Here is a 26328-nt window from a genome sequence, read left to right on the forward strand (position 1 = left end):
GTATCACATTCCAATTCCATAGATGACCTTGAATATGGACCTGTTGCAGATACATTCCTCATACGAAGAAACCAGAAAAACAAGATGAACAAGATGAAGCATGAAATGGTTTTCCTTCAGGTTACCTTCATTGGTATCCAAACGAGAAAACAAAGGGCATTTCCTATATTCCTTTATTTCCAATTTCCTTCACTAGTTTTAAAATGCACCTTACTCCAGCCTTAAAGGTACGACACTACAATAAATACTAGATTTGAAAATTCTGATTCTAGGGTTACTAGTCAAAAAAACCCCAAGTTTTTAATTTACCAATAACTTACTTCGTATGAAAAAAAAGAAGGTGAAAAGAAAGATTACTATTCATCAAGAAATTAGTATTTCCATTGCCAACCATCATCAACATCTTCTGCTCTATCACACCAGAGCATTCACTTCCTAGAAGGTCAATAACCTTTACAGATTACAGCAAAAGATGTACTCACATACACCGATGTACTTCACATGGGCAAAGTCTAACCTGATGCTGTATATTTGTACTGGTTTTGTCTGGGATGGTGTTAATTCTCTTCACAGTAGATAGTATGGGGCTGTGCTTTGATTTGTGCTGGAAACAGGGTTGATAATATAAGGATGTTTTTGTTCCTGCTGAGCAGTGCTTACACAGAGTCAAGGCCTTTTCTGTTCCTCACCCACCAGCAAGTCGGGTGGGGGTGCATAAAAAGCTGGGAGGGGACACAGCTGGGACAGCTGAGCCCAACTGACCCAAGGGATGTTCCACACCATATGACGTCATGCTCAACAACAGAACTTAGGGGGGAGGCAGGTTAGTGAGGGGGTCACTGCTCGGGAACAGGCTGAGCATCAGTCAGTGGTGAGCAGCTGTTTTCATTTGCATCACTTGTCTCTCTTGGGTTTTATTTTTCTTCTCTTGGGTTTTTTTTCCCTCTTTTTCTTACTTTTTTAAAATTATTATTTCTTTTTTGAATTATTACACTCTCTATCTCAACTCACAAGTTTCTTGCTCACTTTTACTCTTCCAATTCTTCCCCCACTCCACTGGGACAGGGGGAGTGAGTGAGCAGCTCTGTGGTGCTTAGCTGCTGGCTGGGGTTCAACCATGACATTCTCCAGGCCTCTTCTTCTGCAGAGGATTGCCGGAAGCTGAGTGAAGATGTCCGGAATGCCATTCTTGCAGTCATCACAGTGTACTACTGGCTCTCCAAGGGCCAATGCACTACTCTTCCAAAGATGGTACGAGATTCTACCAATGAAGTAGTGGAAGGAGTGATCCAACTCATCGAAACAATTCTTAGTGCTTTAACGGAAGGGAATTTTAAGGAAGGGAAAATTATTTTGATGGTTCTGGTGACCTTCACACAGAAGCAAAAGAACTAGTAGCTAAATAAAATATGTAGTAGCTAAATAAAATATGTAGTAGCTAAATAAAATATATGTATCAATTTTTGTGTGGAGTGCATGAAAAATTGCCTTTTTCCCCCTCGACCCACAGCACAAGTTGTCTCATTTATGATTAATGTTCATTATGTGTAAGTCTTTGTGCAAGAGTTAGGATGGACTTTGCCACACCTTGTGTTTTGGTGCACGGTTTTGAAGCAAATTTCTTCATCATCCCCACTTAATTGGGTTTGCAGAGCAATTTCAGTGCATGCAAACTAGGTTCTTTTTGAGTAAACAAAACAAAACAAAAGACTTCAATCCCAGAGTACAGGTAACGTACGCCAAGCCCTAACAGGGGTGTTACAGTCTGAACCAACAAGCAGACCTTCAGACAAATTTGAATCACATACTTGGAGGGGATATTTTATCCAGAGGGCTAGAGTAAGTCAGGCCGCAGGTAAAATAGCTGAATCACACCACAATGTGATGTAAAAAGCTTTAGCACCAAGTCCTTCTACCAATCTATTCCTACTGCATCATCTTTATGTTGATACAGCCTTTAGTCATTAAATCCAGCAATTCTAAACAAGTGAGAACACCAGGCAGTATAAGAACAGAAGAAAAGCTCTGTGTGATCAGACATTATATACTACACATTTAAGACCAGGCATTTAGAGTTTCATTAGATGCAAGATCCAAATCCAACAAAGCCCCTAATGAATTTCAGAACCACACAATTTACAGTCTACCTAAATTAATGAGGGTTGCCAACCACCTGATGGAGCTACTTTTTGCCGGTCAGATTAGTTTCCAGCCACCTTCGGACAGCCAGCACAGATCAAGCATTCCTCAATGGACAGTCTGAAATAATTTGAAAGTGAAAGACTAACCCTGTATTTTCCAATGTTATATCTTTGCTCAAGCATACTGCCAACGCACTGAATATCCTGTTGTATCAGTTACTGGGGGAGAGCAGGACAGCCAGGTTGAGAACACCTTGCTGGTGCAATGCAGCTTTACCAAGAATTAGTCAAAACTTACTGTGCATAAATTTGTTTATCCATGTGCAAACACTGCTTTGGACTGTTTAGTAGCAGGGACAGCCATTAAAGTAACTCACATAGGCTTATCAAACTACGAGAAATATATGGTGTAATACCTGTTCCACTTTTTAGATGGCGTCATAGATAAGAACAACAAAGATAAAGCATCATGATGTCTTAAATATCAGCAACAGTAGTTCCAGTTACACATTCCAAAGGTTTGTATTTTCATTATTAGCTTGTATAATAATCCAAGTATTTTCATAGAATGGTTTGGGCTGGAGGGGACCTTTAAGTATCATCTAGGCCAAACCCCACTTCACCTTCTTTTTTCACCTTCACTGTTTATCTTTTCCAGGTTAGCTAGCTAATGACTTATACATTAAAACAAAAACTAACAAAAAAAAACCTGAGAGCAACCACAGCATGAAGGGAACATGTCCACATTGTAACACTTTGAAACATACGCAGCATTGCGTGGTTCTCCTCATTGTTAGAATTCTTCTTTTAATTCCTATGAACATTCAAATCAAGAGTGCTTATTAATATTAAACATTAAAACATGTTTGTTTCGCACGGATCCACTGCAGAAAAATCAATCAGCAGCATATAACTAATGAAAAAATCAGAAGGCGTAAGTCTGACCATGGCAGCTACAAATGGGAAGACATTCATATGAGTTATATGACTATCCTGGAAAACTGGAAAACACATCAGCTAAACTTAGTAGTTTTTACTAATATTCAACAAAAATTAAGAAAGCCTTTTTCTTATAATATAGTTACATTAAATCATGCAGCAATCTAGCCCATGAAGACCAGGGAAAAGGAAGGGAGATGAGAGCATGAAAGAATTTTGTATGGACTAATAGGTATTTTATTTCTAACTTGCACAAGAAATAACAAGGTATCAAACCACTCCTAGACCAGCTCTTAGCATCTCTTAAAAGCCAACTGCTATTAAAGCAAACATACTTACTAGCCTAAGATTTGAGGCAATAATACACTAAAAAGTTCAAGACAGCTTGCCAACAAAACTGATCATAAATCTATTTGATAACAGGCTTTGAAATCCACTCTTTTAATTAAAGTTTTACCTGAGGAAAAATAATTCTTTTTAAACTGATGAACGATTTTCACCAATTCTATATTAGAACAAAAGTTGACATTGATTAGTGCATAAAATTGCAAAATAATGAAAAAACACAAGCATGAAAAATTGTATGGCATTAGTCAGATCTTCCATTTTACATAAGGCCCAAGTTTTCCTTTCTTTGAGAAAGGAATAGGTAATTCCTAAAACAACATCATTGACATACAACTAATGCCTTTCTTAATTGCTTTATCTTTTAAAAACCCATTTGATTTTCATTTTCTTAGGGGGGTAAAAAAGGCCAAGGTTGGTTTAAACCTTTTCTCTAGGAAAGAGAATTTTTTTAATCTCTACATTGTACCTACAAAAGGAGGAATGACAGCAAAGTAAACATTGATTCTGCTTCAGGCTAAGAGGAAAGTCTAAAGTAACCACTGAGTGGTCGAACTTTCAAGTCTGTGGATCTCAAACATGACATGTAACACAGAGCCTGGAGCCAGCCACTGTGCTATACTGCAAACGACCCACCCCTTCACAACTTTGTCTGTGAAAGGGGACTTCTCTGCTAGAGGACAAAAAAAACTTAATGTTCTGCTGCTAGCAATTTTTTTTTAAATTCTTTAGCTTTTCCTGTTCTTTGACCAGGCAAGAAAGTAGGTTAGACATTGTCCAGCTCCTCTGCAGTAATTAGTCACCACAGAATGGGGAAACACGTTCTGTTAAAATCCTGGTAGGTTGCAGAACTTAATGATGCAGAAGAAAACAGGGAATTGAAAAATTCAGACCATCAATGAAGCAGTTCATAGGAAGTTTGAAATTATTTCATGTTTATATTTTTTCAGACTTCATACATTTTATTTTCTCTCATGAAGTATAGAGATTTGAAGATGCTAAATCCCCCAGTTTTCTTTCGTCAAACCATGATGTCGAACAGCTTGAGCAGCCTTTCACTATAAAAAGAACAATTGTCTTTCTACTCTGTCCAGAAATCTTCCTAATTTCTAGAATCCACATTGAATATTTCCATGGTAACAGCATATGACCAACACTTTTTCCATGGTAACTGCAAAAACGCAGCTTGCCTTTCGAACATCGCAGTCACTGCTGTCACAACAGAGCAAAACCTCTCACTGGCATTTCCTCTCTCCTCTCAAATGTTAAGTAAATTGTCAGTTTAACTTCATTAGCCACTTTCACAGCACACTGCACAGAAAATCCCACACAATTTCGTATTTGAATGAAAGGAAGTTTACTGAGTTAAACCTGTAGATTTATAACTAAGCACTGAAGAAAATGCTGCACAGGACAGCTTCCTTTCCATTTTAATACACAACTCCCTTACAACACTGTGTTGTACAAGGATCACTGACCTGATCCAGGTGACAAAAATATATACACTTTTCAACAGGTGCATCACAACTACGGTGGTCTCAAACTCTGTGGCAAGGAAACCCTTAAGTAACCTTACCACTGAAGCCAGGACACCATGGAAGTTTGTACTCCAAGGCAGTCTACAGGTAACTGGCAATACAATGTCATGTGCAATGCAAAACAGCGTTAAGATTTTAGGCTAAACTGCTTCTTCTCAGCAGAAGAAACACTTATAATTCAATAGCAGTACAAATCTGCTTATTGTTGTTTTCTAAAGAAACAAGAATTATACTTAATATTATATATGGGGTGTCCGTGCCCAGGCACTGGCAGTGGGGCTGCAGGGCCTCACTGTGAGGAGAGGCCGGGGCTGCCCCGTGCCGGGCACAGCCGGTCCCGGCCGGCTCCAGCGGCCCCACGGCAGGGCACAGCCGAGCCCCTCAGCCGAGCTGGGGGCGCCGGGGGGAAACGGGCTTCAGAAAGGGCCAAAGGCAAAACACGGCACAGGAGGAGGAAGCCGAGGAGGGAGCAGCAGCAGAGGCACCCCCAGGCCGGAGGAGGGGCAGGAGGGCAGGAGGTGGTGCAGGCTCGGAGCAGGGACCCCCCGCAGCCCTGCAGAGGCCCCGCCGGAGCAGAGACCCCGCCTGCAGCCCGGGGAGGGCCCCACGCCGCAGCCGGGGGATATTTCCTGCGGGGGCTGCGGCCGTGGAGAGCCCAGGCGGGAGCAGGGGGTCCCTGAGGGGCTGCAGCCCGGGGAAGGGCCCGCGCTGGAGCAGGGAGGGGTGTGAGGAGGGAGGGGCGGCCGAGAGGGGCTGGGATGGGCTGACCGCAGCGCCCATGCGCCCCTCGGGGTGGGGAGTGAAGGGGAGAAGCTGGGAATGGGGAAAGGGACGGAAAGATGTTGTTTTAATTTTTTTTTTTCTTGTCACCACGTAGCTGTATTTTATTTGGCACTTCATTATATAATTTTCCACAAGCCAAGACTGTTTTGCCCATGACAGGAACTGGTAAGTGATCTCCATGTCTTTACCTCAATCCATGAGGTTTCTCATCCTATTTACTCCCCTGTTCTGGGGAGTGAGCAAGTGACTGAGGCAGGGAGTAGGGGGAGGAGGGGGAGCATTTGACCATTAGTCAAGGTTAACCACCACATAGTAAACAAAATAAAAACATTATAGTAGCTTCTTTCTTACATGAGTGTTTTCACAGTATGAAATAATAACCCAAGAGATATGTCAGAGTTTTTGGTAAGTACACGACTTGAGCATAAAGTATGAAAACTAAATGCCCTCTCAACCCATTTGTTTATTTTTTCAATCCATTGTGTGATAGAAAGTTCAAAACAAAAAGCTTCTTGGTAGGCAACTTCTCCTGAGAATACTGTACCAGTTTTAAAGTACTTTCAGCATGCAGAAAAAAGAAAAAAACCAAGATAGGAAAGAGTACACTTGCCAAACCAGAATATGCCTTCTTTTTCCTAGAAAAAAGGCCTGTGTTGTGCTGAAAGTTGGCAGAAATGTAGAAACTCGCTGTCTGCTGCAACAAAGGGGAATAACACAAGAGTAGATAAGAGTTTCAGGCAATATAATCACCCTTCATGCTACAGGTGGGCGTTAAGATGCAGCTCCTTCCCTCTCCCACAAACGTGCTCAAGACTATTAGATGAGAGACCACAGGTAGCACTACTCCAGGCAAAGCTCCTAGGAACGCATAACTGGCTCCCAGGAGCAGGGCACAGATGGCACATAGCAGACTAAGCACTTCTTTGAGACTCCATGACATTTTTGATGAGGACTAATAATACTTAACAATAGCAAATGCAGTTTAAGTAAGGATTCCTTCCCAAGGCTGGTGAACTAACTAAACTGGAATTGGAAGTTAAATTTAGAATAAGGGTGAATACAATGAAAGGGAGCAAATGAAGTGTAAATAAATTAATAATCAAAGCTGAGATTATTTATGCATACTACATTAGAAGCTGAAATAAAGTGCCTCAGCAAGGAAATAGTGTAACAGGATGGCAGGTTAATTAGCCTGTATGTGCCAATCATAAATTTATTGCTATTTGCCTCATGTCTGTTTTACCTATTTAGATTGTAAAGTTTTGGGGCCTGAAACACCTCTTACTACATGTTCTACATGTTTGCATAGTGGCTGGTACAACTGATATAGGCTAAGGTCCTACGGCACTTGTATAATGTTAAAAAGCCTACCCTGTATCAGTCAAATTATTAAATGAGATTATTTATCTAGATCAAAAGGCAGCTGGAGGAGAAAAAGGCACTTTATCTTCTGTAAGCACTGAAGCTGGAATTCAAGAACTCTAAGAAAAGTTCTCAAAAAATTAAGAATATTTTTGAAGTAACACAGGACACGGAAGCATTTATACTTCAAAAGGAAAACAAAACAACAAAATCAAAACAAACAAAACCCCACTCATTTACTCAGATTAACAGGGTAACCAAAATGAAAACTGACATCTTCAAACTGCAGAGGCAGAAATCTTCTTAGAAATGAAGTCACTTTGAAAAAATATTCGGAATGATTAAATGTAATAAAGGCAACCAAGCATAGTAACATGTAAATGATCATATTGAAATACCTCTGAGGACTTCAATCATCATCATTGGTAATACAGTCATCCTAATAGAGTCCTCTAGGCTACTTAGTTTTTCAGAAGACCTGTCAAGGCTACATTTAAATTCAAACCCAGGTATCTTTCTAACAAAGAAATATATTATCTATATGCTATATATAAGTGTAGGAACATTTTTATGTAGGTAAAATCTAGACATTTAAGCAGAAAAGCAACAAAGTGAGTATGGAACACACAATGGTCTTGCGTGCCAATGTTAAAAAATATTAAAGATCACTGCTTTTAGAAATATGCTATTATTTCTCTGCAACCTTTTCTCCCCCAGAGAAGCAAAGGAGAGACTTAAGGCATAGGTTTGCTTCTCTCTTAGCTCGTAATTAATTAGTTCCTTTGATGAGTTTACGAATTCAAATATTCTCGCACCTGTCTTTAGGTTCCCTATGCACAGAATGAATGATCACTAACATTTTACATAATGAAGTACTCATTACAGATTAATTCATTAACGTTGCAAAACATTATCCTCATGTAACAGAGGCTTTTTTTAAAAGACTGCTTCCCACTAACAAGTTGCCATTTATCATGCAATCCAGAAAGAGCAGCTATTGTTCTTCTCCCATTTAGCATCAGGGAAATACTGGATTTCAGAAGTTAAAGTATAATGACCAGGAAGGAGAATTCATTATGCTTAGAGTGCCTCCTTCTGTCTTCCCTAGTGCAACCACCTTAAAATCAAATTAAATACACTTTCCTGACCAGAGACCAAGAACATATGTAGGAGCCCTGAACCACCCAGCTGAGGGACAGGAGATAGAAAACTTCATTTGCATTTGCACCAAACAGATCTCCTACAGGGAACCCCTAAATCTTGGTCAGCTGCCTTCAAGACATAAGTCTGGTCTTCTTAATCCACATTAACGAAGTGTCTCTAGAACAGCTGCCCAGCTGTTCAAAGTGTTTGCAAAGTAATTAATTCCAAACACAATAAACCAAGGCAATGCAGGTTGTCACAAGAACCCTAAATGAGATGCTTTAATAGGATGTGCATTCTTCTGCAGTGTTATCTGGCGTGTTGTTAGGTTGTATTTGCATAAACCCAATTCCCAGCATGGAAGCCTGTACAAGAGACACAGAATGGCATGTTCCTGACATCACAGCTAGGACCTTACGGAATTTATGACTGGGCAATAAAATGTCAAATGAAATTCAGTACAAATAAATGGGAAAAAAACAACCCTAAACTTATATGTGAAACAAGAGGCTCTCAGCATATCATCACTGTTCAGGAGCAAGGTCCTGGAGCTATGGTTCACAGATTCACGAATCTATGAACATCATGTTCCACAACAGTCAAAAAAGGAAAAGACAAATTATGCATTATTGCATTATTATAAAGTAATATAAAACAAAACAAAGAGCATCATTAGGTCACTACAGAAATACTCTGCTCACCTTTCAAGTAGTGTGTACAGCCTACCTCAAACGTACTGAACTGAAAGGGTTCAAAAGGGGCAACGAGGCTAATCAATGCATGGAACAGTTTCCGTAACAGGGCCAACTAAGCCAGTTAGAAATATGCAGCCTGTGAAAGAAACTGCTGTGGCAGCAACCTAAGGAAATGCATAAAATCGTGAGCATAGGTAAGATGTTTAGGACACGTACTGTCAGCTGTTTCTTGCAATACAAGAACCAGGTAATATCAGAAGGGCACCAGTAGGTGCAAAGCTGCTAGAAGTAATTTAGGTATGATCCCTCTTGCCACCGTATGTTTGTTGTACAGTCCTGATGGAGAGAATGAAGAATTTTATGAATGAGAAACCCACTAAGGATGATTAATGATGCCTAAAGACAGAGAAAACTTATCAGGCTCTGGAAGTTCCTAAGCTAATAACAGTTGGAACCCAAAAGCCTAAAGGAAAGTAGCACGTACGTTCATGATTCTCCCTGTATTTTCCCACAGGCATCTGCTCTTAGCCACTATCACAGCCAGGATATTGGACTAGACGGTCATTGATCTGATCATGCACAGCCACTCATGTGGTTTTGCTTCCTTTAATCTAGAAGAACATCTAACATTTTTCCTTACGAGACTATACCATCAACACACAAGAATTAGATCAGCGATTTTGATTGATAACTTAGTTTACTTTCCAATTGGGTAAGTGTATCATCAGAAACATCAGTAATTTATCCTTTCTGTACTATGTCCTTATTACAAACAGCATAAAAGGAAACAATTTCAGCAGCAAATGAAAACAGATCAAAGTAACAGATGCCCTGCTAAGGGCATTACTTTTAAAAGACAGAAGTATTTTGATCATCATTGTAAATCTGGTCTTCAAAAGAAAAAGGTACCACAGCTGCCATATGATTAAAAGTCATGTCATAGTTGCCATTGATTTTTCTAGCTCTTTACTGTTCTTCACATCAGGATCTTACCTGCTGTCATGGTTTATCCCAGCGAGCAGCTAAACACCACACAGCCGTTCGCTCACTCCCCCAGCAGGAAGGGGAGGGAATCGGAAAAAACGTAAAACTCGTGTGTTGAGATACAGACAATAGGACAGAAAAGGAAGGGCAAATAATAACAATGATAAAAGAACATCCAAAACAAGTGATGCACAATGCAATTGCTCACTACCTGCTGACCAATGCCAGCCAGTTCCCAAGCAGCCCTGCGCCCCTGGCCAACCCTCCCAGTTTTTGTTCAGCATGACGTCATATGGTGTGGAAAATCCCTGTGGCCCACTGGGGTCAGCTGTCCTGGCCGTGCCCCCTCCCAGCTTCTTGTGCACCTCCAGCCTCCTCACTAGCAGGGCAATATGAGAAGCTGAAACGTCCTTGACTTAGTGTAAGCACTGCTCAGCAACACCTAGAACATCAGTGTGTTATCAACATTGTTCTCATCCTAAATCCAAAACACAGCACTATACCAGCTACTACGAAGAAAATTAACTCTATGCCAGCTGAAACCAGGACGCCTGCCTCTTTAGAAAGTACAATATTTATAAAGTTAAAAGCAATATAGAAAAATTAGAGTAGCAAGTAAAAATGTCAATGTACTTAGCACCTCTAATAATACTTTCAAAGTACACACAGTACCTGGCACCCAAAGATACTAAAGTTCTAAAGCAACGTTAATGGGATCTACTCCTTTATCATCACTGAAAAAGAAAAGGTTGAACTGCTTCCAGGCTTCAGTTACACAACCTTTCAAAGAAGCGGTAGGCAGAAATAACAAGGTAAAAAAGTCATTACAAGATTTTGTTCCTATGTGGTCCCATAAAGGTTAGATACAGCTAAAAAACCAGAGGCTCAAATCCACTATCCCACACCTGTTCTATGTCAATACCGAGAAGGAAGTGTATAATCTTCCCCTCTATAGAATGGTTTGTTTGTATGTTATTTCATCTGAAAAACTGCTGGGCAAGTGCAGCTTCAGAGTGCCTTTAAAGCTTTTTGGAGGGCAAATGAAGAAAATAATATATATATGTGTGTGTGTGTGACTATAGATCTATATATATATATTTGGAAGTTACAAAAATAAAATCAATAGAACTGGCACTAAAGACTGCACTGTCCAGCCTTTAAAATACTGACTTTCATAATTATTTTTCAAGTTATACTGATCACATTGATCACGTTCCTTCTCACTCCATGCCTCTGATTTCCTTCCTATTAATGTTAATCTGTCAATAAATAAAAGCTACGTTTCCAAAGTTCAATTTAAATTATTTAAATTTTGAATCCAGTGGCTTGTACCCTTTCCATACAATGTTATAGATACTGAGTTGAATTATGATCTAATAAAAGTTCTTATAAAATAAGCAAGCAATAAGCCATTGGAATTTCCATGGAAAATAGAGGTCATCTATGGGGTACTTGAGGACCAAGAGTTCAGGGATCTGTAAGTAATGCACTATCATCTGCTCCTGAAACAGTAAAATCATCCTACAGTTAGTGTTGGATCTGCTTCCCCCACCCAGTTCTGTGAATCTGAGGCACAGATCTGTGCTGTACAGAATTACATTTCCTATCAAGGGCATTTCTCAAAGCCTCAATTCCTTGGCAGCTGTGTTTTCACAATAATATCAGCCTTCCTCCCCTGTCAGCTTTATCAAAAAGTTCTAAAGTACACCTTCTCGTAGCAACACTATGGGTCTTGCGCAGTTAAATCCTAAAATAGTTTTATAATTTATGTGTTTTACACCAGGGAGGTTTTAAAATCAAAGTAGTCTCTTAATCTTTACTAACAATTAATATAATTTCTGTCTAAATGCATTTGCAAGATAACTCACAGAAATCTGTCCTATTCAACTGGAAGCTCTGCATGTAAGTTTGTTGTGGTTTTTTTATACTAGAAATACTTATTTTTTAAAGATTAATTATACTGATAATGTATACCTTCAGCTGGATCCTGGGAAACAGTCCAAATAATAATGATACCTTTTTAAAAAAAAAAATAGGAATATCTTGTTTTGTCTAGTTAATTCAATCAGTGTAAATATATCAGGCAACTGAAAAAATACAGAGTACGTACAGAGTAGAGCAAATACTCCGGCGAGACTGTGTGTTTATTATAAAAAGGAAGTCCTTATTACAAGTATCTGGTACTTGTAATTGCAGATAATTCTAATACAAGCAAACATTGTTTGGGTTTTTTTTATTCAAAAGAAACAATGAGTTTAAGCACGTGAAACTTTCTCTACAGTACAAACATGAGGGGGGTGACACCCTCCATGCAGTACGTCACTTCTGGCAAAACTGCAGTCAGGCACGACTACAGTCTTGGATAACTAAATGATGAACATAACGTTATTTCCCTTTAATGATGTTTGCAAACTATTTATCTTCATAAGATAAGGATACGAAAAGACACATCAAAAACATTCTCTGCCAAGAAAGATTTAGAAAGCTAGCAGGGCAAGGTCTCATGATGGGGAAGTTTGGTCGGACTACAGTGCCCATAGCTGTCACAAAAATTCAGTCTTCAATCCATACAGCTGATGGAACAGTTGTCTTTGCATTCCAAGACACAATTATGGAAACTCACAGCCACATCACGCACTGTATTTTAGAATGAATGGCACAACAACTAGATAAGTGTTTCTCAGAAGTACATACAACCCTATTAAGCAAGGAGAAATTAAAAACTCACCGTCACTGAGATCTTGCAGGAGGTTTTCTTGGCACGAAAAGTCCAGCTTCACTTTAATGTTTACAGTAAATGTTGCAATCTTTCCAGGTTTCAGAGGAAACTGGGAGAGGGTCTCTTCTAGCTTCCAACTCAAGAAATCCCCATACAGCTTCTCTGTATGAAGACAAGTAAATATTTCATGAGCATAACCCCTGTGCTAAGCAAGTTTAAGTTTATACCTATTGTAGAGAGTATTAACTGATTTGTCATCTTCTGTTTAAATCCTGAAATGTTTACAATTAAGGCACTACAAGTTAATGTAACCCTAGAAAGATATTAGAGAGATTACTGACATTGACCTGGAAGCACGGAGATTACAAAGCTCAAAATATGAATTTAAGTGAAGATGACCACTACCAGAAAAAAAAAAATATTGCACAACAGGCAGCATTAGATATATGTTTGGAATAGAGCCTGAAGGGGATCTTGAAGTTCATATAGTTTTAAATCATGCAGACTTCAACTCAGGAAATTTCACATGAACACAAAAACATTTCATCAGAATATTGCACCAAAATAAATCAGTTACAATCTGTAGCACCTGTAACCATTATTTAGTTACTTACTGAGCAACAGAGAAGGCTAGGAAGACTACCGGCTTTAATACTTTTTTATAAAATAAAGTCCTTTGTCAAAACTCAGAAGCACAAAGTATTAAACATTAAGAATGCTGCCAGACAGCATTAGTTTGCGTTAAAAGATGTTTGCTAAATTATTTATCATTGGTCCATTATTAGCTCCTCTCTCGCCAGAAGATAATGTGAGAAAACCCCCAATATTTATTGCTCATCAATACATTGAGATATTTTATCCAGTTATTCAGTCTCCTTAGTTCTCCAGTAACATCAAAAGATCCACCTTGAAATAAACAGGAGCAGAGGGTTAAGTCTGCTTCAGGAAGAAGGGTGAGTTAGTTATGTGTTATTTCAAGCTCCGAGGTATACCAAAAGCTAGAGTGACAGACATTCAAGTACCTTCAGCAAAAGCCATCAAAAAAGTGATATTTATGAACCTTATGCAAGGTAAAAAAATTTTTTTTAGAATGACAGAAGGTTACCACATACTAGAATGGTACAATAACAGAGTGACTTCTGCCAGAATTAATCTTACTTCAGATACTAAATAGGCACAAGAAATATCTGCTAATAACTTATTTCCTTCATGCACTTCATGAATGAACCTGGGGGAGAGGGGGGGGCGGGCATCACTTAATCTCTCAGTGCTTCACTTCTAACCCATTGTACAGGGACTGGCTGAGATGGAGTTCATTTTCCTCACAGCAGCGGGAATGGTGCTGTGTTTTGGATTTGTGACTAAAACAGTGTTGATAACGCACCAGCTTTTTGGCTACAGCTGCACAGTACTTGTGTGCCATCAAGGCTTTCTCCTTTCCCACTCTGCCGTGCCAGAGAGTCAGCCAGCAGCAGGCAAGAAGCTAGAAGGCAACACAACTGGGACAGCTGAGCCACACTGACCAAAGGGATATTCCATGCCATAAGATGCCATTCTAGTTCGGTTTTTAATTCCTCTTTCCTTTGCTTATTAAACAATCCTTATCTCTACCTATGAGATTTCTCACTTTTGCCCTGCTGATTCTCTTCCCAACCCTGCTGCGGGAGAGGACAGGGGGAGTGAGCGAGCAACTGGATGGGGTCTTCGGTTCTAGCCAGGGTCAACCCATCACATCCATAAATTCATTAATATTTGCAGGACCATAAAATGTTAAACACTGCAGAAAAGTCTGTTAATACATAAAATAACCATGATGGTTTGACTGGCAGAATCCTAGAAATATATTTATTAATTTCTTGTATTAATGCACACTATCTCCACAGTACACTGAAGAATTCTTCAAAAGGCTCATTTAAACACCAGTTGAGCACTGCTTGCATAACGTGGGGACCACTGAAAGTCACACAGTTCATCTCTACTTCATACCAGGCTACTGTATTTAAGAGCAAGTTAGTGTGCTGCCAGTTCAGAGCCTTTCCAAAACCATTATCAAAGATCCATGTGTGACAAAACGGGGTGGGAAGACTGCCTCAACAAATGCAATCTAGAATTAAGGATCTTTCAAACAAAGTAATGAAAATTCCAGTCCAAACTTTGCTGATTTGGGCAGAAACAACTTCATCTAAGGAAGGAAAAAAAAAAGTTACTATTTTTCCATTAACTTCTACCTAAACAATAACTGCTTTGCCTGAGATATATTTTTCTCACAGACCATCAATTGTTGTCTTGTGTCTTTCCACATCAAATCAATATTATAGACTTCTTTATAAGAACAAAATGAGGTAAAAAAAAATCCTCCTAATAATTGTTTTTTTCAAGTCACTTCCATCTCCTCTAATGATTTAGCTGTAACCATATCACTGTCCCAATTTTCTTCTGTTTTCAAGAAAAGAAGTAGCTGAACAAGTACCACAATCTCTATACCCTCTTCCAGGTAAGTAAAAACGTAATATGCTAAAGGGATGTTTTTCCTCAGTGTAAGCAAAGAAGAATGACATACCCCAAGCACTTGAGTGTATCTTCAGTTTAAAGAAAAAATTGTTTCCAAAATGTGTTTTCATTAAGTAGGAGAGGTATTTGAAGATAGTATGAGTGAAAAGGCTTTCCAAGTGAGAACAGGTCTTGCAGATGCTCTCTAATTTAACACTGTAATCACAAGACAAGGTCTAAATGCTCAAGCTACAAGTTAAACTGTAGAGACAAATCTAGTTTATATTTATCTGACACTGGTTTATAGTTTAATAATCTTTTCTTCACCTCGTTCAGCAACCATTATTACCATGAATTATACAATGGCACAGGGCTTCAATCCTTCAATCCATGTAATAGCTTACCCACAATCTAACTCCGGGTTACCCTAACCCACTCTAGCTCCTAACAGATTTTAAGGTCTGCCAAAGTAAAAAAGCCACACTGGCAGTTGGCATAGAGAAACTCAATAGAAAAGCAAGTCTTTTGAGATCCCAAGAACTTCAGTTCCTCAATTCTTTTCAATCTTAAGTTCCCAGGTAAATCCGGCTTTTTGCTATGTTTCTCATTTTCCCAATTTAATCTCTTTCAAAAGACACCCAAATAATTTATTTTAACGTACGCACAACTATAAAATTCTTTACTGAAATAATTTAACTCTGTGTTTGGGTATTTAACTTTTCATGGCTATTAAAACCATTATAAGAAGCCATAATCTGTTTTTACCTTCCCATCATCACAAATCACGCTCTTGTACAGAACACCATGTATTAGGACTGCTACCATTTTTCTCAAAACTAGTTGCTCGTAAGATAGCCACTCAACAAACAAAACGCTAAAATGATGAATTTAAAAATAACTTAAATTGGAACAAATTCAAGCTAGACTAGCAATGTGTATTTAGTGTTTGGTATATTTGAACATTAATATCTCAACTGCATAGATTGCAAAGGCATAGAATTTATGAGCTACGAAGATTTTAATCTTTTTTTTCCCCTTCATAAAATGCTTTATAGAACAACAGTGTAGACAAAGACGTTTCTTTCAATAACAATGTTTAAGGCTATCAGCATTAAATTGTTCTGCAAATTACATTCATCACTTGATCAGATTCATTTCCAGAGAGTTTATCTTGACTAGGTTTCAAAATCATTTAGGGCAGTAGTAGTGTCAAAGGCAAGAAACTCAAAAGGACCTTATGAAAGGAAGTGAGTGTGCAAAAAGATAGACTTCAACGTATATAAAAGGTAAAACAGTGCATCTCATGGGGGTGGAATACGAGCCATGCCTGGTACGTTGAACTTGGAACTGGCAGTTACAACTCCAGAAAGAAACCCTAGCATCACCATTGATGGTCCTCTGGAATCAACAGTCTGTGAACAGCAACAGAAAGAAAATGAAACCAAACCAAACAAAAAGCGCAACCACCACCACAACAAAACGTAGGTCATCATTAGGAAAGATACTGAGGATACTGAGAACAAGTCAAAGAGGGGCATTTTGCCACTGCGTAAAGCCGTGGTGCACTCAAGTCCTGAGTGTTGTTTGCAGTTCTGGTCTCTGTACTGCAAGAAGGACGTAACAAAGCCAGAGACAGTCCAAAGAAGGGTAACTAAAATGATGAATAGGGTGGAGCAGCTGCCATGCAAGATTAGAAAATGCTGGGACCCTTCAGCTTGAACAAAAGGCTGAGAGGAAGATGACTGCAGTTTACAAAAATTACAAAGATGGCAGATAAAGTGAATGCAGAACTGTTGTTCACTAAATTCCCTGGAAAGAGAACTGGGACCACTTGGTAAAACTAGAAGGAGATGGGATTTAAACAGCTACAGCACTTCTGTACCTAGCTGGTAGTGAACTTCTGGAATCTGTTGCTACAGGTAGCTGCAGAGGCAAGCAGTACCAGCAGCCTCAGAATGGGATTAGGCAAACTCACGGGCAAGTCCACAAAGGGCTGCTTAAAAAGGAGTATGTATGTACAGCAACTACAGATGCTGAGCAAGCAGAAACACCACAACAGTGGTGAGACGTACATGCTCTCCCTGAGCAGCATCCCCTGATGTCCTAGAAGGACCATCAGCCCTAGCAGGACATTTCTTAAATTCTTGTGTCTCTGTCTTTCTGTAGGAGAATGGGACAGGATGGGACTGAATCCTCTATTAACCATAGCATCATGATCTGCAGAAGGCCTCAAAACTGCAACTGAACTTAAAGCATCAGAGAAACCGTATATACATGGAACAGTGTTCTGAGCACAGTTGTGGATTCCTGACAAACACAGATTTGGAAAAAAAAAACACAGGGGGATAAAAAGATGCAGTTCAGCCTGGAGGTCCAGTAAGACACTAGCAACACTACAATTAATTAAAACACTTGGAAAACTGGGGGAAAGAGTTTAAATGTAAGGACAAAAGGAAACAAAGTAGAAAAAAAATGTTACAGACTACAGCTGAAAGGTGAATTCTGGGTAGAACATAACTCAAACAACTGCTGCTTCTCAAGTTGAGCAGTTGAAAGGAAATACGAATGCAAGAGCAGTTTTCAACTAGCACAGAAGGATGAGACCAGAGTACTCCACGTCTCTGAATTCAATGCGCACAAAGGTACGCTAAATGCAAGTATGATCAGGCACCTGAAGACAGAAATCTGATGTACTTCAAGGCAACAAAGCTCTTTAGACTTCTGTGGTAATCTGCACATCCAACTCTTGATGCCTCACCAGCTGAAGTATATATTCCTAGCAGAATGCATGGGACCTCAAAATAACTGTCAGTTCTAAATGCATAGGCATTGGCATTCATACATCTTCACTTCTCCGAATGCATGAAATTCTAGTAAAAATGAAAGTTGTGGATTTAGCAGATCTGCAGAGTATCCACCACCTTTTTTTAAAATGAGGGACTGCAAGGTGTGCACACTAGAATTACAAGGTTAAAAGCACTAACTATTCATCAGCTCGTAGGCAGTTTACTAATATTAGTATTAGTTTTCCTTTGAGACTGGGGAAAAACAAACCTCTTTTGAATTGGGGAGACAATCCAGAATATTTTGGGAAGGCTGTGGACATTGTCTACTTGGACTTTAGTAAGGCCTGTGACACTGTCTCCCACAGCATTGTCCTGGAGAAGCTGGCTGCTCACGGCTTGGACAAGTGCACTCTGTGCTGGGCTAAAACCTGGCTAGACGGCCAAGCCCAGAGAGTCAAATCCAGTTGGCGGCCAGTCATGAGCGGTGTTCCCTAGGGCTCAGTGTTGGGGCCGGTCCTGTTCAATATCTTCATTGATGATCTGGATGAGTGGATCGAGTGCACCCCCAGTAAGTTTGCAGATGACACCAAATTGGGTGGGAGCGTTGATCTGCTGGAGGGCAGGAAGGCCCTACAGAGGGACCTGGACAGGCTGGATCGTTGGGCTGGAGCCAACGGTATGAGATTCAACAAGGCCAAGTGCCGGATTCTGCACTTGGGTCGCAACAACCCAATGCAATGCTGCAGCTTGAGGAGGAGTGGCTGGAGAGTTGCCTGGAAGAAAAGGACCTGGCGGTGGTGGTGGACAGGTGGCTGAACATGAGCCAGCAGTGTGCTCAGGCGGCCAAGAAGGCCAACAGCATCCTGGCTTGTATCAGCAATAGTGTGGCCAGCAGGAGCAGGGAGGTGATGGTGCCCCTGTACTCAGCACTGGTGAGGTCACACCTCAAGTACTGTGTTCAGTTTTGGGCCTCTCACTACAAGAAGGACATTGAGGTGCTGGAGTGTGTCCAGAGAAGGGCAACAGAGCTGGTGAAGGGTCTGGAGAACAAGTCTTCTGAGGGGTGGCTGAGGGAGCTGGGGTTGTTTAGCCTGGAGAAGAGGAGGCTGAGGGGAGACCTTCTCTCTCTCTACAACTCCCTGAAAGGAGGTTGTAGCGAGGCGGGGGTCGGTCTCTTCTCCCTAGTAACAAGCGATAGGATGAGAGCAAATGGCCTCAAGCTGCGCCAGGGGAAGTTTAGGTTGGATATTAGAAAAAACTTCTTCACTGAAAGGGTTGTCAAACATTGGAACAGGCTGCCCAGGGAGGTGGGGGAGTCTCCATCTCTGGAGGTATTTAAAAGAAAGGTAGACGTAGTGCTTGAGGATATGGTTTAGTTGGTGGACTTGGCAGTGATAGGTTAGTGGTTGGACTCAATGATCTTAAGGGTCTTTTCCAACCTTAACGATTCTATGATTGTATTTTGAATTCAGACTTGGTAGACAGAAATGAATTTGCATGACTTTTGTTCTTTACAATGTAAATGTATGTAGCAGTTTCCTCTAGGCGATTAGCAAGTATCCCTAAAAGGAGAAAAAAATGCTCTAAAATCATGAACCATTTGACATTTATCCTATGAGTGGAAAAAAGAGTTAATAAAAATCATACAAAATCATGATCTTGGTCAGCCAGTGTGGGCAGAGAGGAAGAGACTTGCGCTGAGAAACCCGAAGAGTAAAACCACGGCAGCTAGACTGGGGCTCGATTACCAACACTCCTCGTTGTCCTACCTTTTCTCCTACCAGGAGAAAAGCTTGCCTGGACTCACAGCCCTCTATGCAACATAACCCAATTCCAATCTGTAAGACTTTACAGTTTTGTTTGGCAAAAAAAAGCTATATAGGTCTATTCCAGGATTTCACAGTTCTTAAAATGGGTTCTCTGGACCCATTTTAAGTTCTCTGGACTTTGTGGTCTGGCACCGCTAAACAGCTGAGACCACAAGCAGATGTACTGAAAGACCATGGGAACAATACAGCTAGACAGGTGAATTTATTTATCTCTGTTTAAATTCCAGAGGTCAATCACTTCTAAGAAAGGTCAGTGAGGTTTTCCTTCATCATCAAAGTTCATTCAGTGTGTGCAGCTGGTGCTCACTACTAGAGCCTAATAACCTGCGAGATTGATAAGAATGTCTGGCATGCTCTTCTCCATGCTCCAAGTTTGAATACATCAGTGTCACATTTGCCCCTGAGTGGATCAAACAGTTGGGTTATCAAAGTTTTTAGAGTGTACCCCCTAAATGAAACCTAACAAGCCTCTGACAAGAGCTGACTGGAGACAAAGGATGGAAAGGCATCCCCCTTTGCACATGTCATCGTTCTAAAAAAAGTATTAGACCATCTGACCCGGTGAGGGACAATATGAGGTGACACAGAGTTGACCTTGACAATATGCATGTGATGTTCAGCCTACAGATAGCACAGCCTGGTAGACAGAATGGTGCAATGGGACATTAGAAGACATGAGAGACATGTTTATAGTGGCAGCATGACAAGTTCCTTTTGCTGATTTGTCTCAGGATCTGTTCCATAATGCATGGCTGCTAAAGGACTTGAAAACCTTGTGGTGTCCTTTGTGAACTGCACAGGGTGAGCTGCAACTTCTGCTCATTTATGTGAGGGCCAGAGAGGAAAAGCTAAAGAGCTGCACCTGAAAGAAACAGAAGGGAGGAAGTAAGAAAAGGCAAGTTTGAAAGCCTGATCTCCAGATGTTCGCATTAACAAGACACCACTGAAAACAATGCTGAAGAAGTGGGCTTCCTCAAGAAAACTGACTGGCTATAGCTAACGTAACGAAGGAGGGAGGCCAGGTCACGGCACTGCAACAGCTAATCCCATCCAGTAATGCACACAAAAAAATTGGAACAGTTGCCTTTTACAGCACTCATCCTTGTGCTAAAAGTTGTGGCCCCAGAAGCAGAAGGTAAGGAACTGGAGGTCAGACAGGCGTGCATGCAGCAGCTATAAAAGATTTACGAGAAACTGCCAAGACTAAAAGAACCAAAGCAAATCAGGTGAAACCAAAGATGATTGAAAGCTCTTTTTATTTGGCTGAAACTGAACAACAACTTCTGATGGGCTCACAAGTTGACAGGCAAGCTGTGGTCATGGCAGATGAAGATGCCTAACAGCTTTCAAGGAGACCTTGAGTAGGTCAAACCACATGCACATTTCAGCTGAGAAGCAGCAAAGAACATCCAAGCGACGACAACTTAATGCACTCCAGGTAGTTCATAAGTGTCTGCATATGCTCTCAACTTGATATATCGTATCAGGTTAAGAGTTTGTGTCGCTATTTGACATGGTTTAATGTCATACCCACATTATTTCCATGCATGTAGTATCCACTGACCAAACTGAGCTGCTCCCTGTTGATCATGAGAATCCCGTGTCCCATGCCACACTGTACCGTGAGTCCATCCTTACACATTTGTATCAATTTACAATAAAAACTAAAACGGAAGAGAGTCTGTTAAAAAAGGCAAAGGTCCATCCTTTGCAAGACCTACGGGCAATCACATTTGAAATAGCATAATTATTACATGCCTAATGTAGACTATTAGTTCTTTTGCCATGGATAGCGTTTTTCATTGCTTTTCGTTGTACCCACAGCAGACAGTCATGTAAAAAGTCATACTTATTTAAGTGTGTATTTTCCTCTAATAACATGGCTTATCTGGAGCACACAGTTCCAAATACAGGGTTGCATTTCACTTCTGTGAGACAAAGCAGGAAATTGAAGACTCTGCTTGGCAGGACCCAACATCAGTGGGGATGGAGCCAATGAAGAGAGTCGGAAACGGGAGTGGAACAACTTCTGCAAAAAGCAGATGAGTCTGCGCAAAGGCAAAGAACCAGAAAAGAAAGATTTTTTTCAAGTGGAGACTGCCCCTTGAAGGATGCCTTCAGCGGGAGAATCGTTAAGGTCTCCATGAAGGGATGGGAACACTGCTTGAAGATGCTGGAAGAAGCTTTGAGCACCAATCGAAACGTTCCAGCAGCAGGAGTGGTATTAGGGGTATTAGAACCTAAACTAATGCTCCACTTTCAAAAGAAGGTTGGATCACGTGATTTCCAGAGGTCCCTGCCCGTGCACACTTCTATGATTCTCTGATTCTGATGGCATGGTTCTCACACGCTCCGAAAACATATCACTTGGTGCCTCTATAAACTCACTCTCGTTTCTGTTTTTCTGAAATGGAGATTTAAGTGTCGCATTCTTCTGAGTATGCATATTTGTAAGTTACTCAACAGAAATTTCCCTTTTTCTGATAAAGACAATTATTATCATGCCTAATAACACCTAAAAGACTGTCAAATACACAAAGAGGGTTCATAATAAGTTTTCTATAGAGAAGGAAAATGAAGGATGAAGTAAAATTGAAGTTTTACTGAACTCATACCTGAACGTATCAGTTTTTCTCCTTTTCCCCCCCTTTTAACAGAAGTTGTAACTGAGAGATTATGATGATTTTCAAGTTGAAAAGAGTCTCTTTTTCAAAATTTTGAACAAATGAACTGTGTAATGTTATGTGCCAAGAGTCTGATTAATATCTGATTCAGAGGCTCATATATTCCACCATTTAATCCATTTTCATTACATAAACGTCACCGTTTCATACGCGTGCTGCATTTCCATTTCTGTCACACACATACAGCACCTAGCACAGCAAGAGCACGTCGGAATTACTGAAATAAGAACAGTAAGTCATCACACGTCTCAGCTTCTAAAATTATTCGTGGTAACAAGTCTCAGGCTGAAAATCTATTCTTAGATGATTGGCAACTCCTCACAGGTCACAGAGAAGAGGATACTCTGTCGAAAAAAAACCCATGAGCTCGAATACTGAAGTGAACAAAAATCACCAGAGATCACATCACATTTTAATACTCTGGCACTGACAGCACAAAACCTGCAACAAAATAAGGTATTTCTATTGTAAGTAAAGATTATTTTGCCCGTCATCTGCAGTTCTTCTGTTAATATCATTTTCATAACGAAGCCTCAGAGGACAAACCAAAAGTGATAGAACACATCACAAACTAAAAAGAAGATTCACCTATCAGACTACATTTTACTACTAATACGTACAGAATATTTTAGGAGAAATAACTGGAAGCAGGAGATGTACCGTGTTTCTTCCATACTTTCAATTATTCTTTTAACTCACAATAGCTTATTTTATTTATTGCCTTGTTTTTTGAAGACTTTTATCCCATTTTTTTTCTTGTTGCTCACCAGTGAGACAGAGGTAGGCTTATTTAATTCCACTCCCTCAAGCAGGACAACATTATTGATAATGGTAATTTATTTAATTAACTAATCAATTTATTTAGACATAAGGAGAAAATAATTTAGACCCAAGATTCTTGCTTTTTACTAGTTATTGCCTCAGGAATTTTTCCCCTAAGTAACATTAAAATGAAATCTAGATTTCCAAAAAGCAGGTGACCCTTTGACACACAGATGGTTCTACAATGTCTTTCATTTCCTTTCTACATTTCCATACATTCTCTTTCATTTCTATATTCCTACAACAAAATCAAACTGAATTAGTCCGGTTCCTTAACAGGGATTATGATATTTATTCTAAACTAACCCAAAAGAAGTATAACACAACTAGTTCCCCTTTTACCAGAGAAAAAGTGATCATTATTGTTTCTAAATATAAGTCAGCATACACACCCTTGGTGTTGACTGTTTTCGCTGTGACCTCCAGTTTCTCCAGTGGTTCTGTTCCAATATTTTCTAACTTAATGATAAGCTGTTGGGTCTCTCCATTGTAAAGCTGGACAGACACGTTAGTGGAGATTTCATCCCCTGAAGAAGGCTGCAGTGTATGAGCAGACCTACAAAATGGGACACAAAGACAAACAAAATATTATTATAAACATGTTAAAAGCCTGTCCAAGTTACCAAATTCTATTGACTGTTCTTTGAAGACTCTGAAACTACTGCTCTGCAACCTGAAGATAATAGATACCACTTCCAATTCTCATTCTAGCCAGGGGCATTTTTTATAATCATTGAGGTAAACGTTAGTATTTTATGCACAAGGCAAGTCAGATTTCAAACAATATAAAAATATAGAATCCTAACTGTGAAACCTTGTTAAAAATTGCTGCAAAAACCATAAGAAGGGAAAGAGCAAAAAAGCAAGGGCAGGTCATTAGAATGAGCAAACTTGAAAAAAGTGATATGTGATCTGCCAAGCGTTTGAACACTAGGGTTGAGTAACAATGAGTATCGAGAGCTGACTGTAAAACAAAAATAATAAAAAATAAAACTGAGGAGAGTAAGAAGTTGAGCGCTGAGTAGGAGAGACCAGGGTGAGAGTCTTCTGCAAGATCCTGAAGCCCAAACTGCCTCTGATCAGCTCAAAAAAATTACAAAAGTGAGAATAAAGTTAACTGGTAGAAAAAACCTTAAAAGAGAGTAAACCTTTGTAATCACAAGTGAGGATACATCATCTTACATTGTTAGGCATTCCCAAACTCTGTTATGGCCTAGACAAGTGGTCTGTGCAGTGGGTGGGGAACTGGCTGACAGGCCGCACCCAAAGGGTGGTGGTAAATACCTCTTTCTCAAACTGGCAACCTGTCACTGGTGGAGTCCCCCAGGGATGGATATTGGGCCCAATGTTATTCAACATCTTTGTAAGTGATCTGGATACCGGCATCAAGTGTAGCCTGATGAAGTTTGCTGATGACACCAAGTTGAGTGGGGAAGCAGACACTCCAGAAGGGAGAGCTGCTCTGCAGGGAGATCTGGATAGGCTGGAGGAGTGGGCCAGCAAGAACCTTATGCAGTTCAACAAGGACAAGCATAAGGTCTTGCACCTGGGAAAAGAGAATCTGGGAGTGCAGCACAGACTGGGATCCGCCTGGCTGGAGAGCAGCTCTGTGGAAAGGGACCTGGGGGTCTTGGTGGACAGAAAGCTCAACATGAGCGGACAGTGTGCTGCTGCAGCCAAGGCAGCCAACAGGATGCTGGGTTACATCAAAAAGGGCATCACCAGCAGAGAGAAAGAAGTCATCTGCTCAGCGCTTGTCAGGCCACACCTGGAGCACTGTGTACAGTTCTGGTCCCCGCTCTACAAAAAGGATGTGGACAGGCTGGAAGGGGTCCAGAGAAGGGCCACCAAGATGATCAGAGGACTGGGAAGCTGCCGTATGAGGATAGGCTGGGAGAACTGGGTTTGTTCAGCCTTGAGAAAACGAGGCTCAGAGGGGATCTCATCACCATGTACCAGTACTTAAGGGGTAGTTACAAAGAAGATGGAGACTCGCTTTTTACACGGAGTCCCATGGAGAGGACAAGGGGGGATGGACACAAGTTGCTCTTGGGGAGATTCCGATTGGACACAAGAGGAAAATTTTTCACAGTGAGGACAGTCACCATTGGAATAATCTCCCCAGGGAAGTGGTTGACTCGGCCACATTGGACACTTTCAAGACTCAGCTGGACAGGGTGCTGGGCCATCTTGTTTAGACTCTGCTCTTCCTAGAAAGGTTGGACTGGATGATCTCTGAGGTCCCTTCCAACGTGGGATTCTGTGTGATTCTGTGATGTATGTGGAATGAAGACAGAAACACCTTTAATGACACATAAGCAGCACTAACTGTTTTATACAGTTGTTCGCCCAGATACTGTTTTCTAAAAGGATCATAAACAGTATCTGAAATATGAGGTAAGACATACTTAGTAGAGCAATATATTGTAAAAACACCTTAGAGAGGAAACAAGAAATCTTCTACAAGTTGTGTGTGCTAGAGGAAACACATGGGTATCTAAAACTTCAGAAATAGGAGAACTTATTTAAATGACTATCAAGCATTCCATTTTAATGTAACAAAGGTGTCAAACCAGTCAATTATTGAAACAGCAGATATGCACAGTGCTATGACGAGACATCATGGATAAAGGAGAATTGAACAGTAAGCTTGAATTTACTAGGAAGAAGTAATACAGGACTTCAGAGAATGCAGTTTTAGTGGACAGCAGAGGGCATAACCCCCATGGGGGTGGACCCTGGCAGAAATTCGCTTTGTGAAAGGTGAAATAGTGAACATAAACAAACTCTTTAGAACATGAATGAGGGAAGAAGGATTGCAGAACAAGACAGATGGGCAGAAGTTCAGCTCCTGACAGTATTTTTCATGCTAATGCAAAGTGGTCAGAAGAGATCAAGGATACAAGGGCAAAAGCTACTGAGATTAACGAGCGATAAATCTGTTGGGAAACTCAGCTTCAGTAACTTGTTTTGGCAGGTATTTCTGCTATTCTTCCTTTTATCCTATCGTTCCTTAGCACAAGATAAGGACCATCCACAAGCAAGATCAGATTTTAGTCTTTCAGAAC

The 26328-nt window shown here is 40.4% G+C and overlaps 1 protein-coding gene across 11 annotated transcripts in view; it reads right to left on the bottom strand.

Annotated features, from left to right (window-relative positions):
- TRAPPC9 (trafficking protein particle complex subunit 9) overlaps nt 1-26328 on the bottom strand; it is a 538181-nt gene that overhangs the window by 412333 nt on the left and 99520 nt on the right. For all 11 annotated transcript variants that reach the window (XM_075085899.1, XM_075085893.1, XM_075085900.1 and 8 more), the window contains 2 exons: nt 23653-23816; nt 12659-12811 (listed from right to left, as the gene is read on the bottom strand). In XM_075085899.1, coding sequence (XP_074942000.1) covers nt 12659-12811; nt 23653-23816 — 317 coding nt within the window. The remainder of the gene's footprint in view (nt 1-12658; nt 12812-23652; nt 23817-26328) is intronic.

Source organism: Phalacrocorax aristotelis, chromosome 2 (genome assembly GCF_949628215.1).
Source record: "Phalacrocorax aristotelis chromosome 2, bGulAri2.1, whole genome shotgun sequence".
Classification (NCBI taxonomy): domain Eukaryota; kingdom Metazoa; phylum Chordata; class Aves; order Suliformes; family Phalacrocoracidae; genus Phalacrocorax; species Phalacrocorax aristotelis.